The 15,637-nt window shown below is 58.7% G+C and overlaps 2 protein-coding genes across 5 annotated transcripts in view; one reads left to right on the top strand and one right to left on the bottom strand.

Moving 5' to 3' along the window:
- Ppp1r13b (protein phosphatase 1 regulatory subunit 13B) overlaps nt 1–4,354 on the top strand; it is a 61,866-nt gene extending 57,512 nt beyond the window's left edge. For all 3 annotated transcript variants that reach the window (XM_090344926.1, XM_090344929.1, XM_090344927.1), the window contains 3 exons: nt 237–403; nt 2,674–2,873; nt 4,097–4,354. In XM_090344926.1, coding sequence (XP_090201052.1) covers nt 237–403; nt 2,674–2,873; nt 4,097–4,138 — 409 coding nt within the window. In that variant the 3' untranslated portion in view covers nt 4,139–4,354. The remainder of the gene's footprint in view (nt 1–236; nt 404–2,673; nt 2,874–4,096) is intronic.
- Nucleotides 4,355–5,108: 754 nt separating this feature from the next.
- Zfyve21 (zinc finger FYVE-type containing 21) lies at nt 5,109–14,677 on the bottom strand. Of its 2 annotated transcripts, none has more exons than XM_090344930.1 (7): nt 14,457–14,677; nt 8,334–8,384; nt 7,996–8,164; nt 7,574–7,649; nt 7,396–7,487; nt 5,823–5,965; nt 5,109–5,684 (listed from the first exon to the last, which is right to left on the bottom strand). In XM_090344930.1, exons 1-7 carry the CDS (start codon nt 14,592–14,594, stop codon nt 5,649–5,651), a joined length of 705 nt encoding a protein of 234 aa, XP_090201056.1. In that variant the 5' UTR covers nt 14,595–14,677; the 3' UTR covers nt 5,109–5,648. The 2 variants fall into 2 exon arrangements, with proteins under 2 accessions (XP_090201056.1, XP_090201057.1); XM_090344931.1 differs by having other exon boundaries at nt 5,823–5,962.
- Between the last annotated feature and the right edge of the window lie 960 nt (nt 14,678–15,637).

The raw sequence follows: 15,637 nt of genomic DNA, 5'->3' as shown, positions 1-15,637 counted from the left end.
TCTGAAGGCTGAAATCTGAGGATCATGGATCAAAGCCCAGCCTGGCACGGGAGACTCAGGGACAGCTCCCAGTCCCTGTGTTCAAGCCTCAAGACTGGGGGGGGAGGGGACGACACAAAAACCAAATAAACATTGCAGCTTCCTGGCACAAAGGCCTGGCATCTTCATGAGAGTTCTGTGGACGGTGGTCTCACGCAGTTGGTTCCAGACCTACCTCTTCACTCCTCTGGTTCCAGGACTCCGCTGCACTGTGCGGCTTCTTGTAACAGCGTGCACCTATGCAAGCAGCTGGTAGAGAGCGGTGCTGCCATCTTTGCCTCCACCATCAGTGACATTGAGACTGCTGCAGACAAGTGTGAGGAGATGGAGGAAGGCTACATCCAGTGCTCCCAGTTTCTTTACGGTACGTGGTGCCTGAGGGCCTTCAGCTTCTTCCCCTGGTTGAGTAATGTGGCCTGGGTCCCATGGCGCCCTGGGCCTGAGTCTGAATCCCTTCCCTTATTCTGTACACATGGGCGAACCATGTTGCTGCAGGGACAAGAATGACCTTGATGCTTGTGCAGGTGGGTAGCCAGTTAGCACTCACCTGGGGTGTTTCTGGGGTGCACTGGGACTTGAAGCAGTGCTTGTCCATCATGTGCTAGCCTAGGGTTGGCTGTTTGCCCCAAACCATTTGATGAGTCAAGTTCATGCGAAATTATTAGCCCCATCCTGGGTCCTATTTTCCCAAGGATAGGTCACACAGCTGCTACACAGAGCTCCCACAGCAGAGCCGGGCAACCTGCCATAGGGCAGGGCAAGCCAGAGCTCCAAGGGAGGCAGGCTGACAGGCAGCAGCTACACTCACCTCTAAAAGCCAAGTGGGTTGGGGCTGGGAACATGGTTTAGTGGTAGAGGGCTTGCCATGTGTGCATGAAGCCCTGGGTTTGATTCCTCAATACTACATACACAGGAAAAGCCAGAGGTGGCACAAGTGGTAGAGTGTAGCTCAAGTGGTAGAGCGGTAGCCTTGAACAGAAAGAAGCTCAGGAATAGTACCCAGGCACTGGCCAAAAGAAAAACAAGCCAAGTGTCTTAAGAAGGCCCCTCACAGGGCACAGCCCCTCAGGTAGCTGCAGGGCCATGGCCCCCGCGGCAGGGCAGTAGCATGGGCCTGGTTCATTGCCACCCAGCAAGGCACAGCCTCTTCTTATTTCTGAAAGTTTGCCCTAGATCAAAATTCAACTTTTCCTTTAGGGGCTGCCTTTTATGTCAGGAACCAATGTCTTGGGCCTCCATTCCTAGCCAGTCAGGAGGCTGAGATACACACTTACCTCCAAAATAATCAGCAAAGAGCAATGCTGGCTGGGTGCTGGTAGCTTACACCTGTAATCTTTACTCAGGAGACTAAAATCTTAGGATTACAGCTCAAAGCTAGACTCTTCAGTCTTCAGTGAACCACCCAAAAACAAAGCGGAGCTGCAACTCAAAGTAGTAGAGTGCTGTCCTTGAACAAGAGCTCAAGAACAGCACCCAGGCCTCAGCTGAGTTCAAGCCCCGTGACTGACCAAAAGAAAAACGATGCTGGAGACAGCAGCCTAGCAAGTGCAAGGCCCTGAGCTTCAAACCCCATTGGAGAAGAGGGAGAGGGAAGGAGAGAATCACATACCTCTAGAGTCAAGATTTCAGTCAGACCCGGGCACCAGACGCTGGGATGCAAGCTACTCAGGAGGATCACAGTTCAAAGCCATCTTGAGCAGGAAAGTCCATGAGACTCCTATCTCAGCTACAAGTCAAAAAACTAACTGGAAGCAGGGCTGAAGCTTAGGGACAGCTCTTAGGCCAGAGTTCAAGCCCCAGAACCACCAAAAAATAAATTTCAGCCACCTCTCCATTCATGTGTTCTGCAGGTGTGGATCCAGTTGGACAAAAGGACAAAAATTACCTGTACTGAACACCTAATACTATTTTTTTTAAACCTTGGTGTCAGTCTTGGGACTTGAACTCAGATACTGGGTGCTATCCCTGAGCTTCCGCTTCTGGCTTTTTCTTTGTATGTTGTGCTGAGGGATGGGCTTCATGCATGCTAGGCGAGCACTCTACCACATCCCTGGCCCCTAATACTTTTTTTTTTTTCCTTTTGGGTCATGGAGCTTGAACTCGGCCTGGGCGCTATCCCTGAGCTTTTCAGCTCTAGGCCACCGCCCTACCCAGAGCCACAGCTCCACTTGCCGTTTTCTAGTGGTTAATTCTCATTGACTTCAGTGCCTGGGCTTGGAAGAACACAGCCTCCTGAGTAGCCAGGATTACAGGCGCGAGCTACCACGGCGGCCCTAACGCCTTTTCTTCTATTCCCTAAACCATGTGGTGTACAATGACTTAGGTTCAGAGCCTGCACCAGCGCGGACACACTGCTTGATAACAGGGATGAACACCTAAGGGTTTGAGAATCTGCAGGATACACACACACACACGCACGCACGCACGCACGCACGCACACACACACACACACACACACACACACACACTCACTGAGGGCTGCTGTGCACATGAAGGTGCCGGGGCAGTGGTCAGCGCAGCCCTGCTCTCATCTCAGCTGTCAGCCGTGGCAGAAGCATGTCCCCTTGTCCCTCATGGGGTTCCTTGTTGTGAACGGCCTTCTGCTGGGCTCTGACTGCTACTCTTTGATCCTAGGGGTACAGGAGAAGTTGGGAGTGATGAACAAGGGCATGGTATATGCCCTGTGGGACTACGAGGCGCAGAACAATGACGAGCTGTCCTTCCATGAAGGGGACGCCATCACCATCCTGAGGAGGAAGGATGACAGCGAGACCGAGTGGTGGTGGGCTCGCCTTGGGGACCGGGAAGGCTATGTGCCCAAAAATCTATTGGGGGTAAGTGCACAGTGCCGATAGCTGGCCTTGTCACAGGACATCACTCATGGTGTGGGCTCTGGGTATGCTGGACACCAGAGAACCCCCTTCTCAAAGTACCAGCCACTGCCCTGCCTACCGTCAGCACACGAGGCTCAGGCGGGACCCCTGGGGTGCGTGCCCAGCCATACCTACATCGGGGAGCACTGAAGCCTGCGGAAGCTGAGCATCGGCCCGGGGCTGAGTGCTTTATTCAGGGTGAACGTCGAGGAACAACTAGACCACCAGGCGCCTGTGACTCACGCCTGTAATCTTCATCAGAAGGCTGAGATCTGAGGATCATAGGTTCAAAGCCAGCTGGGCTGAGACTCATTATCCAATTAATCACAGAAAAAGTCCCAATGATTCCGTTGCTCAAAAATGAAAGCCAGGCAAGGTAGCTCACACCTGTAATCCTAGCTTATCAGGAGGCTGAGATCTAAGGATCGAGGTTCAAAGTCAGCCTTGGACATGAGTCCTTGAGAAACAACCCTAGGTCACATCCACACTCAGACCTAGAATTCTCCACAATGAGGTAAAAGGAGTATGCGTGTAATTCCAGCACTCAGAAGGCTAAGGCAGGAAGAACACAAGTTCTGGGCCAGCCTGCGCTGAAATTCTATTTCAGAATACAAATAAGTCTCTGGTTGGGCAGGGAGGAGGGAGCTGCCTCTTTTCTCCTCCCAAGCGCCATGGTAGGCCTGGCAGATGTCCCTCGTTCATGAGTCCTTTCCGAACACCAAGACATGAACCACGCAGAGATGCCTGCAGTCAGGGTACTTAAGCTCGCATGGGCCAGCAATGACATTGTAAGGTGGTTTTGTACGTGCCAGTCCTGGGGCTTGAACGCACAGTCTGAGCACTGTTCCTAAGCTTTTTTGTTCAAGGAAAGTAGTCTACCACTCAAACCACAGCTCCACTTTGGGCTTTGGCGTGGTTAATTGGAGGTAAATCTCCCTTTCCTGCCTTGGCTGGCCTCAAGTCACAGTCCTATCTCCGCCTCCTAGATAGCTAGGATTACAGGCCCAGGCACTGGCCATGGTGGGTTTTAGGACGGTGTGAAGTGCTAACCAACTTTACAGTGGGGACAGCTGAGTCTAAGCATTGGGGAAGAAGACAGGCCTTGCCTCTGGGCAGAATGCTAAGGTGCGCTGGGCACCTGCAGGCCGCTATGTGTCATCCTAACCACGTCTCCTACTTTGCAGCTGTACCCGCGGATCAAGCCCCGGCAGCGGACGCTTGCATAGGTGCCCCTCGAGCACCTGCCTCCCAGTCTCCGGAGCTGCAGCCCCAGAAAGGCCAAGGCTAGGATGGTCCCGTGGTGCTCATTTTAGCAGTGTCCTTCCCAGGTGAGGCCCTTTCTCCAGTCTGCCGTAACTGGGGGAGGTACTTTTGCCTCCAAGACAACTGAATTTTGCCAATTACTGTAAATCCAAATAAATATCCAGCTTCCAAAACACCCACCCATGTTGCCAGTAAGAAGTCCTATAATGTCATAACCCCAGTGGTTGCCAGTGAAGACAAGTCCTGACTCACCTGCGCGGAAGCTTCCTCTCTGCCAGATGTCCTCCGCCCCTGAAGCCAGCTGCTGCCAGAGGCTCAGCCCTCAGCCCCCGTTTCCTCCCGTGTCAGAGCCCTTACACTCCTCACACAGGGCAGGCCCTGGTGTGGCTGCCTGCTGCACGTGTCCCCTGCATGGGCAGTTTGCGTGTCCCGCTTCCTGCTGGCTCCGTGCACAGTTGGGCCCCACATGTAGGCACCTGTGCCCCTCACCGCACAGGGTGCTCTTCACCCTTGCAGCTCAAGCGCACTACTGAGTGTAGTCAGATCCTGGAGCCTGGGCAGCAGTGGGCCAGGGCAGGGTGGTATGGTGTGGTGTGGGCAGGGCCAGCTGGATGCCCTCACCTCACGCAGGTTCCAGACTCTGCCCTGGGGTTTGGACTGTACAGACAGGGTTTTTTATACACCAAGATTATTGTTCAAAACGATCAGCATCGAGTTAACACATGGCCCTTAGGCTTCCCTGTTCATGCAAGTCCTGTGTATGAATCCATGCGTACTCACGGAGCTAGAGGGCTGTGGAGACCGCCCGCCCGCCCTCCACCCCCCCCACCGCTGCCCTCCCACACCCTGCCTCATGTCTGATGTTCTTCGAGAAGACTGACCCGAGGCCGACACGCAAGCTATCTGGACACAGTGAGGCCATAGCCTGGCGTGTACCTTCAAAATAGGTTTTAATTGTACGCTTTATGTACAAATTGATGTACAGTCATCTGAATAAAGTGAAATCATAAGTAAAAAACTCAGCTGGTGGCTTCTGCTTAGTGACATATCAAAGGACTGTCCATTCCCTCATCAGTGAGTCAATGGACAGGCTAAGGCAAGTGTGGTAGACTGGCTGGTGCGCTGTGCTGGGGTCCACCGACTGTTTCTGGAGGTTAAGCACTGGTGGGCCACATCTTTCGGTAAACCTGGGAACTCCTAAAGACACGGTCTAGGTTACACTGGAAATGGTGTCGCAGCGGCGCGTTGTGTCTGCTCTCTCAGTGATTATCAGCAATGCCATACACAAGTCAAGGCTGGGAAGCTGCTTACTGCGTTAGTGAGCTCTGTACATATTGCACTAGGTAAGTGGACGTTGTGCTCGTCCATGTACTGGAGCGGCATTTCCCAGGAGGAGGCCCTTGGCGCTCAGGCGGGGTAAGCAGCTGCGTTGGCAGCCCGATGTGCTCTGGGCTCGGCTCCATGTGGAGTTGGTTATTGGTCCCGAGATTCATAGAGGAGCTTGGCAGCCTGCAGATTAACCAAAAGTAAAAGCACACTATACCACTGGTCCTGTGCCTGGTGACAGCTGAGCCTGCAAGCCTTCTACAGAAGCTGCTGTGTGTACCTAGAGGAAAGCCCACAGGCCCGGCCCTCCCCCACCAGTACCTTGTGCATGGCTGCCAGCCATGCTGTCGCTGGCCTCCTGCTGGCATTCGTGTCCTCTCCAGCCATCAGCCTCAGCTGAGCTGTGCCCTCTGCTCCTGGCACAGTGTATTGCAGGCACATGCCTGTGACCCGAGCACTGCCTGCTGGAGGAGGGAGTGGGGATGTCCAGAGGTGGCCTAGGGCCCCCCCCCACCTGACCCTGGGCTGCGCAGAGTGGCCTTGTTGGAAGCATGCAGTGGCATGAGCTCCTGCCTCCCACGGCAATCTCAAGCTCACAGAAGGCGAGGAAAGGGAGCAGTGTTCCAGGCCCTGTGCCTTCCAGGGCAGAGACACCTAGGACCCTATTGTAGAATAACCCAGGAATGACCACACCTCCTCAAGTCCTGATTCCAGCAGGGCTGTGTGAGTAGGGAACACAGCTCAGCCTCTTCCTAGCCTTAAGAAGATAGGCCAAGATGGCCATGGTCCAGCTAGTTCTACAACTAGAGGTCAGAGATCACAGCCATTCCCTACTGAAACCAGGGCTAAAGGTAACACAGCCCCTGATGCCCTACCAGCTGTCATTCTGGACCACAGGGAACCCACGCAAGCCCATCCCGAGGGTCAGTCTGCTGGGACACAGCCCCCATCTCGGTTATTACCTGCTGTGCCAGTCACAACTACACTGAGAAAAACTCAGTGCCGCTGCACCTGCAGAATCACCCCGCCTCCCAAGAATCCTCCAGGCACAGTGCTCTGAACAGCTGCCAGAAGGCCTGAGTTGCGCCAGCCAGTGGACCACATGCAGCTCTGCATCCCACCGCCGTGCCATGCTCAGGGACACACAGAGTCCAGCCACACAGGCAGCAGGGCTGGCTGCGGGCGGTGTGGAAGAAGTCTGCAGTTCCAGATGCAGCAGTGCATGCTGAGCCTGGACCCGTCACACCTGAGGCTGCTGGGCACTGCCAGAAAGCTGCCAACTGCCAGATACTACAGTCGTCCAGGAGAGAACTGAGCAAGCGTTTCCTCCCGCCAAGATGCTTTCCCTTCTCTTTTATAGGCCCATGTACCACACTAAAGGAAGTGACCCTGTATGACCCAGGACCATGGGCCTAGAGGCCTCATGGACAGAAGCCAGGGGTGGATGCTGGGGAAGTGGAGGGGCGAAGCTCCCCTTCAGAGGCTTCTGGCTTCCTAGAAGCCCAGTGTAAGTGTGTGAATCTACATCAGCCAGCGGAGAGAGTCAGGAAACAGCAAGCTGAGTTAGGCCAGGTGGGGTTTTCCCAGCCACCTGTGGCTTGAGCTAGGACCACAGGGGCACCTGCGGGAGGCAGTGACAGCCCGTGCCAGTGCTGCTCTGGCAGCCAGCACTCCCCATCTTCCCAGGAACTCCCAATACTGTGTGAGCAAAATACCTGTGCCACGCCCCGCACGCTTCCCTCAGCCCAAGTCCCCGCTCACCAGTGACTTCTAAAGCCCATGATGGAACCCAGGGCCCCACACAGGTGCAAAGCAGCCCATTTCAGGCCCGAGCACTGAAGCCTCTGCCCCAGTGGCAGCAGACTCTCCTGCTCAGAAGGGACGTGGCACGTACCTCCAGGAGCGAAGCCTTCCGTGACAATCTGCACTGTGGAAATGTTGGCGATTTCTATTTCATGGTGACTGTCCCCGTCCAGAAGCAAGCATCTGTACCAAATGAACAGGTGCCAGTGACATGACAGGCACACGAGGCCCACGGCAGTCCTCCCCACGCGTCACGTTCTGGCTCTTACCTCTGGTTGCTGGAAAGACGACAAACCATAGTCTGGGATTTCTCCGCGTGTCCCAGCGTTACGTGGAAAGTGGCTCCTGGAGAGAAAGCAAGCGTGCACTGTGAGCTGGTGCTGCTGCCCCCACACCAGGTCAGACCCACGGACGCCACCGCCAGTCACAGAGGACACGAGAGCAAGCATGAAGCCAGCAGCGCCGCGCCAGCCCTCCCTCCACTGAGCAAAGGCAGCCGTGGGCTGAGGGTCGAGAAGTAAGCCTGGCACGGCCGCTTGCCAGCTCTTGCCTGCCTTTCTCTCCACGCCTCATTTCAACACGGAGGACCAGACCAGAGCACAGGGTTCTGTTCTTCCCAGAGGTGACCACTCCCAAACCAAAGGCTGGGGAGGCGCCTTGGCCGCCCTCCCCCCCAGGAGGCCCCGCTTACCACTCAGGAGCACCTTGAGCTGCTTGTCGTAGAACTCCGCCTCCCGGTGGGAGGCCAGCGCGCACTCGGCGCACTGACGCACGGGGTCCACAAAGCACATGCGTCGAAGCGGCACCTTCTGGCTGCAGCATTTGTCGCAGAAGCACTTCCCACATCGGCGACAGTGGTGCTAGGGGTGGGGGCAGAAGGGTCTGGGCACCAGGCCTGCACCCCGCTCTGCAGAGGGCAACCCTGCACACAGGACCACTGTAACAGGGTCCCCAGCCCCCCTACTCATCTGCAGAGAACCCCGCTCTCCCCAGGAAGGGACTGGCACTCGCTCCCACTGCCCCGCTCACCTTTCTGGTGATAAAGTCAAACTTGGTGTCACACTGCATGCATCTGGGGCACTAGAGGAAAATGAAAATGAGTAGTGAAGCCAGCTCTGCTGCCCAGGTAGTCGGGGACAAAGGACACGAGGGACTGGGCAGCAGCGAGCAGCCAACCAGGCAGCGGCACAGAACAGCTGGGAAGTCAGACGGGCCGGGCAGGGCGGGGGCTCCGGGCCATGCAGGGACAGTGCTCTGAGCCCTCCTCTGGGCTCTGCTCTCCTATGCAGACCTCCGAAGGGGCTGACAGCAACGCTACTAGGGACGGGGCGTGGAGGAGCCTGTGTCGTCCCCACGCCCCCGACCCCGCCTGTCGGAGCAGTGGTTACTCAACACCATGGCAAGGAGACTCCAAACACCAACCAGCACCAGAGCCCTGCTGAGCCTCCCGAGGCCCCCACCCCACGCCCGGGGCACACCGGCCTGCCCTGTCCCACAGGGCTGGATGGAGGCCTGCGCCTCAATGCAGGCTCACTACTACCTCTGCTTCCCTCTCCGCGCCTCCGCCAGTTCCTGGCCTCAGGGCTGCTCCCCAGTCCCCAGTGCTCTGGTGCTTCCACGGTGCCTTCCTCCCGCACCTCGCCACCCCACCTACCAGGCGAGCCACAAGTCTGCTGGGGCAGCTCCAGGAGAACATTGTGTCACAGAGCCTGGGCCCTGGTGGGGACAGGAGCAGCCTGGCCGGGGTTGAGAGGCCCCGGCTGGGGACGGGAGTCCCGGGCGAGGATGGGAGGAGCCTGGCCCCCTACAGAAACCATGGTGCTCACACGAAGAGGAGGGCACCGGAGAGCAAGACTGGACATAAACAGATTCCCCTGGAAGTGTTACATTATCCTAAGTGATCAGTTAAGTTAGTCATAAAGTGAACAATTTGCCAGGGGCTGGTGGCTCACGCCTGTCATCCTAGCTACTCAGGAGGCTGATATCTGAGGATCATGGTTCAAAGCCAGCCTGGGCAGGAAAGTCTGGGACTCTTATCCCCTCCTGACCAGCAGAAATCCAGAAGGGGAGCTGTGGTTCAAGTGCTCTAGCCTTGAGCACAACATCGAAGGGGCAGTGCCCAGGCCGTGAGTTCAAGCCCCAGGACTAGCACCAAAAGAAAGTAATTTTCTGTTCATTTTATTAATGAACAGAAAATTTCAATTTGTCCACAGCAAGTTAACATGCTAAGCAACAGAACAGTGACAGGAAAGCTGCGCACAGCACAGCAGAGTGTGCGACAAGCAGGAGGGGCCAGGCCAGGCCAGGGCCAGCTCCTCCCTGGGCCAGCCGCAGCCTCTGCAGGGAGGGACTCGGCTGTTTAGGGAGGCCAAGGGGACCCATCAAGGCCAGAGTTCTTAGCCATCTCAGTCAGTGCAGCCAACGCTGTCATAAGTGTGTCCTCTCACAGGGCCTCACGGGTCACCACGGGTCACACGACCTCTGGGCAGGAAGGCTGTCCCAGCAGTGCCTCCAGCTAGTTCCCCCAAGCAGACCCAGCAGCTTAGTGAGGGTGGCTGTATGTGGCCAGAGCTGTGCCCCACAAGACCCAGGGCAGATACTGGACAGAAGGACAGCACGGTGGCTGCCTCTGCCTCCCAGGCCAGCAGGGGAGGCTGAGGGGGCAAAAGGGAGAGAGCCAGGTGTGTGTCAGGGGCTGTGACACTCCTACCCCTCCCTGTGCCAGAGCCCAGCCTAGAGGCCCCTGAAGGTGGAGAGAGGGGCTGTACACAGGGACAGGCTGGAGCAAGGCTTCAGAGTAGTGAGTCCTGCCTTCTTCCTGCACTGCCAGAGGGCTCAGAGCCAGCACCCATCCTACCCTGAAGAGGAGCTCCAGTAAGCAAAAGCGGAAGGTGGACATGATCTGAGACCAGAGTTCAGAACAAGGTAAGAACAAGGAAAAAAGAACAAGGTAAGCTGGGCGAGGTGGCTCATGCCTGTAATCCCAGCTACCCAGGAGGCTGAGATCTGAGGATCAAGGTTCAAAGCCAGCCCGGGCATAAAAGGACCTGAGACTCTTATCTCCAATTAACCTCTAGAAAATGGGAAGTGGGGCTTGGCTCAAGGATAGGGCAGTATCCTTGAGCTGAAAAGAGCTCAGGGAGATGGGGCGGGGAGTTTGGCCTAGTGGTAGAGTGCTTGCCTAGCATGCGTGAAGACCTGGATTCCATTCCTCAGTACCACATACATGGAAAGAAGCTGGAAATGGTGTTGTGGCTCAAGTGGTAGAAGTTCTGGCCTTGAGAAAGTCCAAAGGACAGTGCTCAGGCCCTGAATTCAAACCCCAGGACTAGCAAAACAAAACAAGAGCCCCATACTCCCCCTCCCCCTCCCCACAGCCCAGATTACAGGTATGGACCACCATGCCTGCCCTCAACCTGGCTTCAACTTGGCTTTTGATACCAGGTTGGTCATACACTGATTAGGAAGCCCTGTCCTGGGCTTTCTCAAGGCTAGAGCTCTACCACTTGAGCCACAGCACCACTTCTGGCTTTTTTCTATGTATGTGGTACCAAGGAATCAAACCCCAGCCCCAAGGGCGCGAGGGCTCTTGTTTTATAGATAGGATCTCAGGACCTAAGGCTGGCTCTTCATAAAACTCTGGGGAACACTGCCCAAGTGGTACAGAGCCTGTGTGGTACAGGGCCAAGTTCAAACTCTTAAGACCATTTTTTTAATCTGATAGACACACATGTAGGCCATAGAGATGAAGCCATGATCCTAGCCTTATGTGAACGGCTTCCTTCACGGGGGGCAGAGAGGAGAGAAGAGGAAGAGGGGGGGACATAACTTCCTTTGTGACTCCTGGACCAGAACAGGTTGGTAGTCAAAATACATCAAATTGAAAGACTCAGCTCGGCGGGAAAGGAACAGATGCACAGAAGCCTTTCGTCTTCGGTGGCCAGCTCTCAGCCAGCCCTGGGAGGGTTGCCCATGCTGGGGGCGGGGGGGGGGGGGGGGGAGGTGCCCGCAGCCTCTGACAGGGAGGTGAACTTCACCCCGTGTTCCAGGAAAACAATCCCAAAGTCCTAGCCCCTCCCTCCCTCCCCGTGACCGCCCAGGTCTCAGCAGGGAGCCAGCCTTGACACATCCCCGTTCTCTGTCCCAGCAAGCACCAGCTGAACTGGTTCTCAGAGACCCGGCGGCGGGACTGCGGGGACTGCAGAGCAGCTCTCTGTCCCAGAGGCTGGGCCCACAGCCTGAGGACAACAGACCCGCAGGACTCTCCGTCCACGCCTCCCTTGTGCGGGCTTTCTCCTCCTTCTGCCAAAGCAGCCTTCCCTTCACTCTCCTCCCCCGCAGCCAGATGCCACCTCAAGACACACACACACAGAGCAAGCTGGGCACCCGGCTTCCTACCTACTCAGGAGGCTGAGATCTGAGGATCACAGTTCAGAGTCAGCCTCGACAGGAAAGGCCACGAGACTCTTATCTCCACTCAACCCCCAGAAAATCAGAAGTGGTTCTGTGGCTCAAAGTGGTAGAGCACTAGTCTTGAGCCCCAAAACACTCAGGGGCAGCGCCGAGGCTCTGAGTTCAAGCCCCATAACCAATAATAAAAACAACACAAAAAACGAACAACAAAACCGAACACTGCCCAGGAGGCTGGTCGAGTAGCCGGCGCCTGCATGGGAAGGAAGAGCGGGTCACAGGATGAAGCAAGAGGTGGGGCTGCGGGCGAGCAGTTTCTAGTGGTCGCCCCTCAGCCCAGCATCAGGCGTCAGTCAGCAAGGCTCCTCCCCCTGACTGAGGTTACCTCCTCCTTCCAGGGCCCCCAGGCTCCCGAGGGAGGCGAGGACCTCTTCACCCAGGGAAAGAGCTGGACTCAGGGCCAGGAGTGAATGCTCGCCTAGCATGCATGAAGTCCTGGGTTCGATTCCTCTACCACATACACAGAAAAAGCCAGACGTGGCGCTGTGGCTCGAGTGGTAGAACCCTATCCTTAAGCAAAAAGTGTCCAAGGACAGTGCCCAGGCCCTGAGTTCAAGCCCCAGAACTAGCAAAAAGAAAAGAAAGAACTGGACTCTCAGTCCTGCCCCTCTGTGGGGACACACACCATTTCCTGCAGCTCTCAGGGGTCATCGGATAACCTGCCGTGGAATGTTCTGGACCCAGACTGAGCCAGCTGAGCACAGGTAAGAATGAAAGGACAGAGGTTCACGGGGAGCGGGGGTGCTCACCAGCACACGGCAGCCCAGAGAACTCCCCACCCACCTCACCTCACCTCACCATCCCCACGCGTGAGGCCGCTAGGCAGGCAGTGATCCCGTCACCCTGAGATCTCAGGATCACAGTTCAAGAGAGGCAGGACAGAGGAGTCGGTGACACTCTCATCTCCAATGAACCAGCAAAAGACCCTGAAGCAGAGGCAAGTGGCTCTAGTGGTAGAGGGCCATCCCTGAAAAGCCACGTGGAGCTTGAGACTGAGTCCACGCCCCAGTACCAGCATTAAAGAAAGAAAAAGCCACACATTCAGCAATGAATGGACCGCCCTGTCCCCCCAAAACATCAAAGCTAGAACTCTCTGCAAGCTGGGTCAGCATCCTCCACTGAAGTGCATCACAGCTTCAAAATGCACCTTCCGAACCTCAGCTTCCGTTTACCCAGATTCCAGGGCTTCTGCAGATGGGGGGCGGGGGTAGAAACACGGGCGTCCTTCCAAGGATGCCGTCTGTCACCGCTGGGATGCCAGGCTGCCCCCAGGGCTCCCAGTCTGGACGCCTATGCCAGCTCAGCCAGCAAACAAGAGGGGCAGTCACCTGAGATAACACTGCTGTGGGCCCAACAAGCTGTCCACACCACGCGAGCCCACGCCATGCTTCACACCATCCACTGTCCACAGAGTTTATGGGGCCATAGTGTAAAATATATGGCTTTACCTAGCCATTGAAAAATTTTATGTAGCCAGGTGTGGTGGCTCGCACCTGTAGTCCTAGCTACTCAGGAGGCTGAGATCTGAGAATGGAGGTTCAAAGCCAGCCTGGGCACTAAAGAACCTGAGACTCTTATCTCCAATTAACCACTAGAAAATGGGAAGTGAGGCTGTGACTCAAGGGGCAGGGCAGTAGCCTAGAGCTGAAGAGCTCAGGGACAGCGCCCAGGCCCAGAGTTCAAGCCCTATGACCCACAGAATAAATAAATAAATAAATGTGTGTGTGTGTGTGTGTGTGTGTGTGTGTGTGTGTAAAGGTTTCAGCAAGAGGATCAGAGCTGTGGTGATGTGCCTGTCCAACGAGCCAAAGGCCTGAGTTCACATCAGTACTGCCCATACACATATGTGTTTAAGATGTTAAAAAGAGAAAGAGCTCAACAGTGGACACCTGTCTGAAAGTTGTGGGGAAGGCTGGGTGTCCGGGCTCACATCTGCAACCCCACCTGCTCAGGATGGGATCTCCAGACCAGATCTGAGGCTCGGCTCAGCCAGCGTGCGCAGGAAACTCCGTGGAAGGAGAACTGGAGCTCAATGGTGACGCGCTGGCCCTGAGCAGGAGCTGGGCTCTGGTCGGGCCCTGAGTTCGAGCACACACACCAAAAGCAAGGCGGACGCGGGCGGGAGTCTGGCCTGGAGCACAGGGCTCGCCTCGCAGGCGCCGAAACCCGGGTTCGAGTCCCCGGCAGGCCGGAAGTGGTGCCGAGGCTGCAGTGGGCGGCGCCTGGCTGAGCCCGAGCCCAGGGCCGCCCTGCCACCTCCCTCCTACCGAGGCCGCCGTGCAGGCCGGGGACCGGGCCGCCCTCCCTCGCTCCCGGAGGCCGGGGCCTCGGTGGGCTGGAGAGGAAGACCAACACCGGACGCCACTCCCCGGCAGCGCGGCTCGGGAGGCTCCCGCCACCACGGGCGCCAGGCCAGCGCTTCCCACTCCACGGCGGCGCCGAGGCCCGAGCCGGCTCGACGGAGCTCGGAGGGCCGCGCCCCGGCCGCGGCCTCCCCGACCAGGCTCCGCGCCCCACCCGGGGAGCGGCGAGGGGTGCGCGTCCCGCCGCCCGGGCCCCCCGAGCCCCGCCGCCCGCGCCCCCCGAGCCCCGCCGCCCGGGCCCGCGCCGCCCCTGGCCGTCAAGGGCGGGGCCGCCGGGCCGGGCCGGGCGCCCGAGCGCGGGGCGGCCTCCGGGACGCACCTCCTTGTCCGGGACCCACTGCGGCTCCTCCAGGCCGAACGGGCTTCCGAAGGCGCGGTGCTCGGGCACCATGCGCAGGCCGCTGGGCGAGCGCACCAGCTTCTTGGCGTCGCGGCGGGCCGCCACCCCCGACGACATGTCGGCTCCTCCGCCCTCGCCCTGGGCCCGGCTTCCAGCCGGACGGCGCCGGACGGCACCGGGCGGCACCGCCCGCCCCGCCCCGCCCCGTCCGCGCACGCGCGGCTGACAGCGCCAGCGACCAATCACCACTTCCGGCCCGTCGCGCGGACCAATCGGACCCCGGAAGCCTCCTTAGCGCCGCCCTCCCCAATCGCACCAGGGCGCCACCCCGCCACCGGGCGGCCGTCGGCCAATCGGCGGCCGGGGCCTGCCGGCGCTTGTCCCGCCCCCGCCGGGGCGACGGAGACTTTGGATTGGTCGGCTGGTCGGCTGATTGGCGGAGGTGACGCTGGGCTCCGGGCGTTCATTGGACGAGGAGGTCGAGAGCGGCCGCGGCGCCTGGAGGTAGAGGAGCGGCGGGACGTGGAGGCTCGGGCGGCCGGCGCTCCGGCCGGGAAGCGGAGCCGGCGGGAGCAGGGCGGCGGGCGAGGCGGCCGCGCGGCCCGGAGGGCGAGGCCGGGGCGGAAGCCGGGCCTCCCTCCTCGGCCGGCCGCGGGGTCGGCGGGCGGGCGCTGACCCGGCCCTGCATCCGCGCCGTCGGTGGCTGCGGAGCCTCGGGGGAGGCGGCCCCGCGGGGTCAGCTCCGCACGCTGGGAGCGGGGCTCCGGGAGGCACCGCCGGCCAGGCAGGGCGCCGAGGGCCTTGCTGTCCGCCCGGAGCCCCGCACCGTCTCAGCCTGGGCGGGCCGGCGGCGGCAGCGCTGTGGGGGCCCTGCCCGCAGGAGGCGCCGCCGCCCTCCGCTCACGACTGGACTCCCGCTGCTCCCCGCAAAACCCCACGCGCGCTGTCCTGTCCAGGAGTCCCAGGAGACCCACTGGAGACGCGCCAAATCGGAGCAGCCGGGCACGCGCACGGGCCGGGCCTTCCCTCGGGATCCACCCTGGAGGGGGGCAGGCGCGGGGATCCACCCTGGAGGGGGGCAGGCGCGGGGATCCACCCTGGAGGGGGGCAGGCGCGGGGATCCACCCGGGAGGGGGACAGGCGCGGGGATCCACCCTGGA

This window comes from Megascapheus bottae, chromosome 14, assembly GCF_031878675.1.
Source record: "Megascapheus bottae isolate mThoBot1 chromosome 14, mThoBot2.hap1, whole genome shotgun sequence".
Taxonomy (NCBI): Eukaryota; Metazoa; Chordata; class Mammalia; order Rodentia; family Geomyidae; genus Megascapheus; species Megascapheus bottae.
Note: the sequence above shows the minus strand (reverse complement) of the source record. Positions and strands in the feature narration are given on the sequence as shown.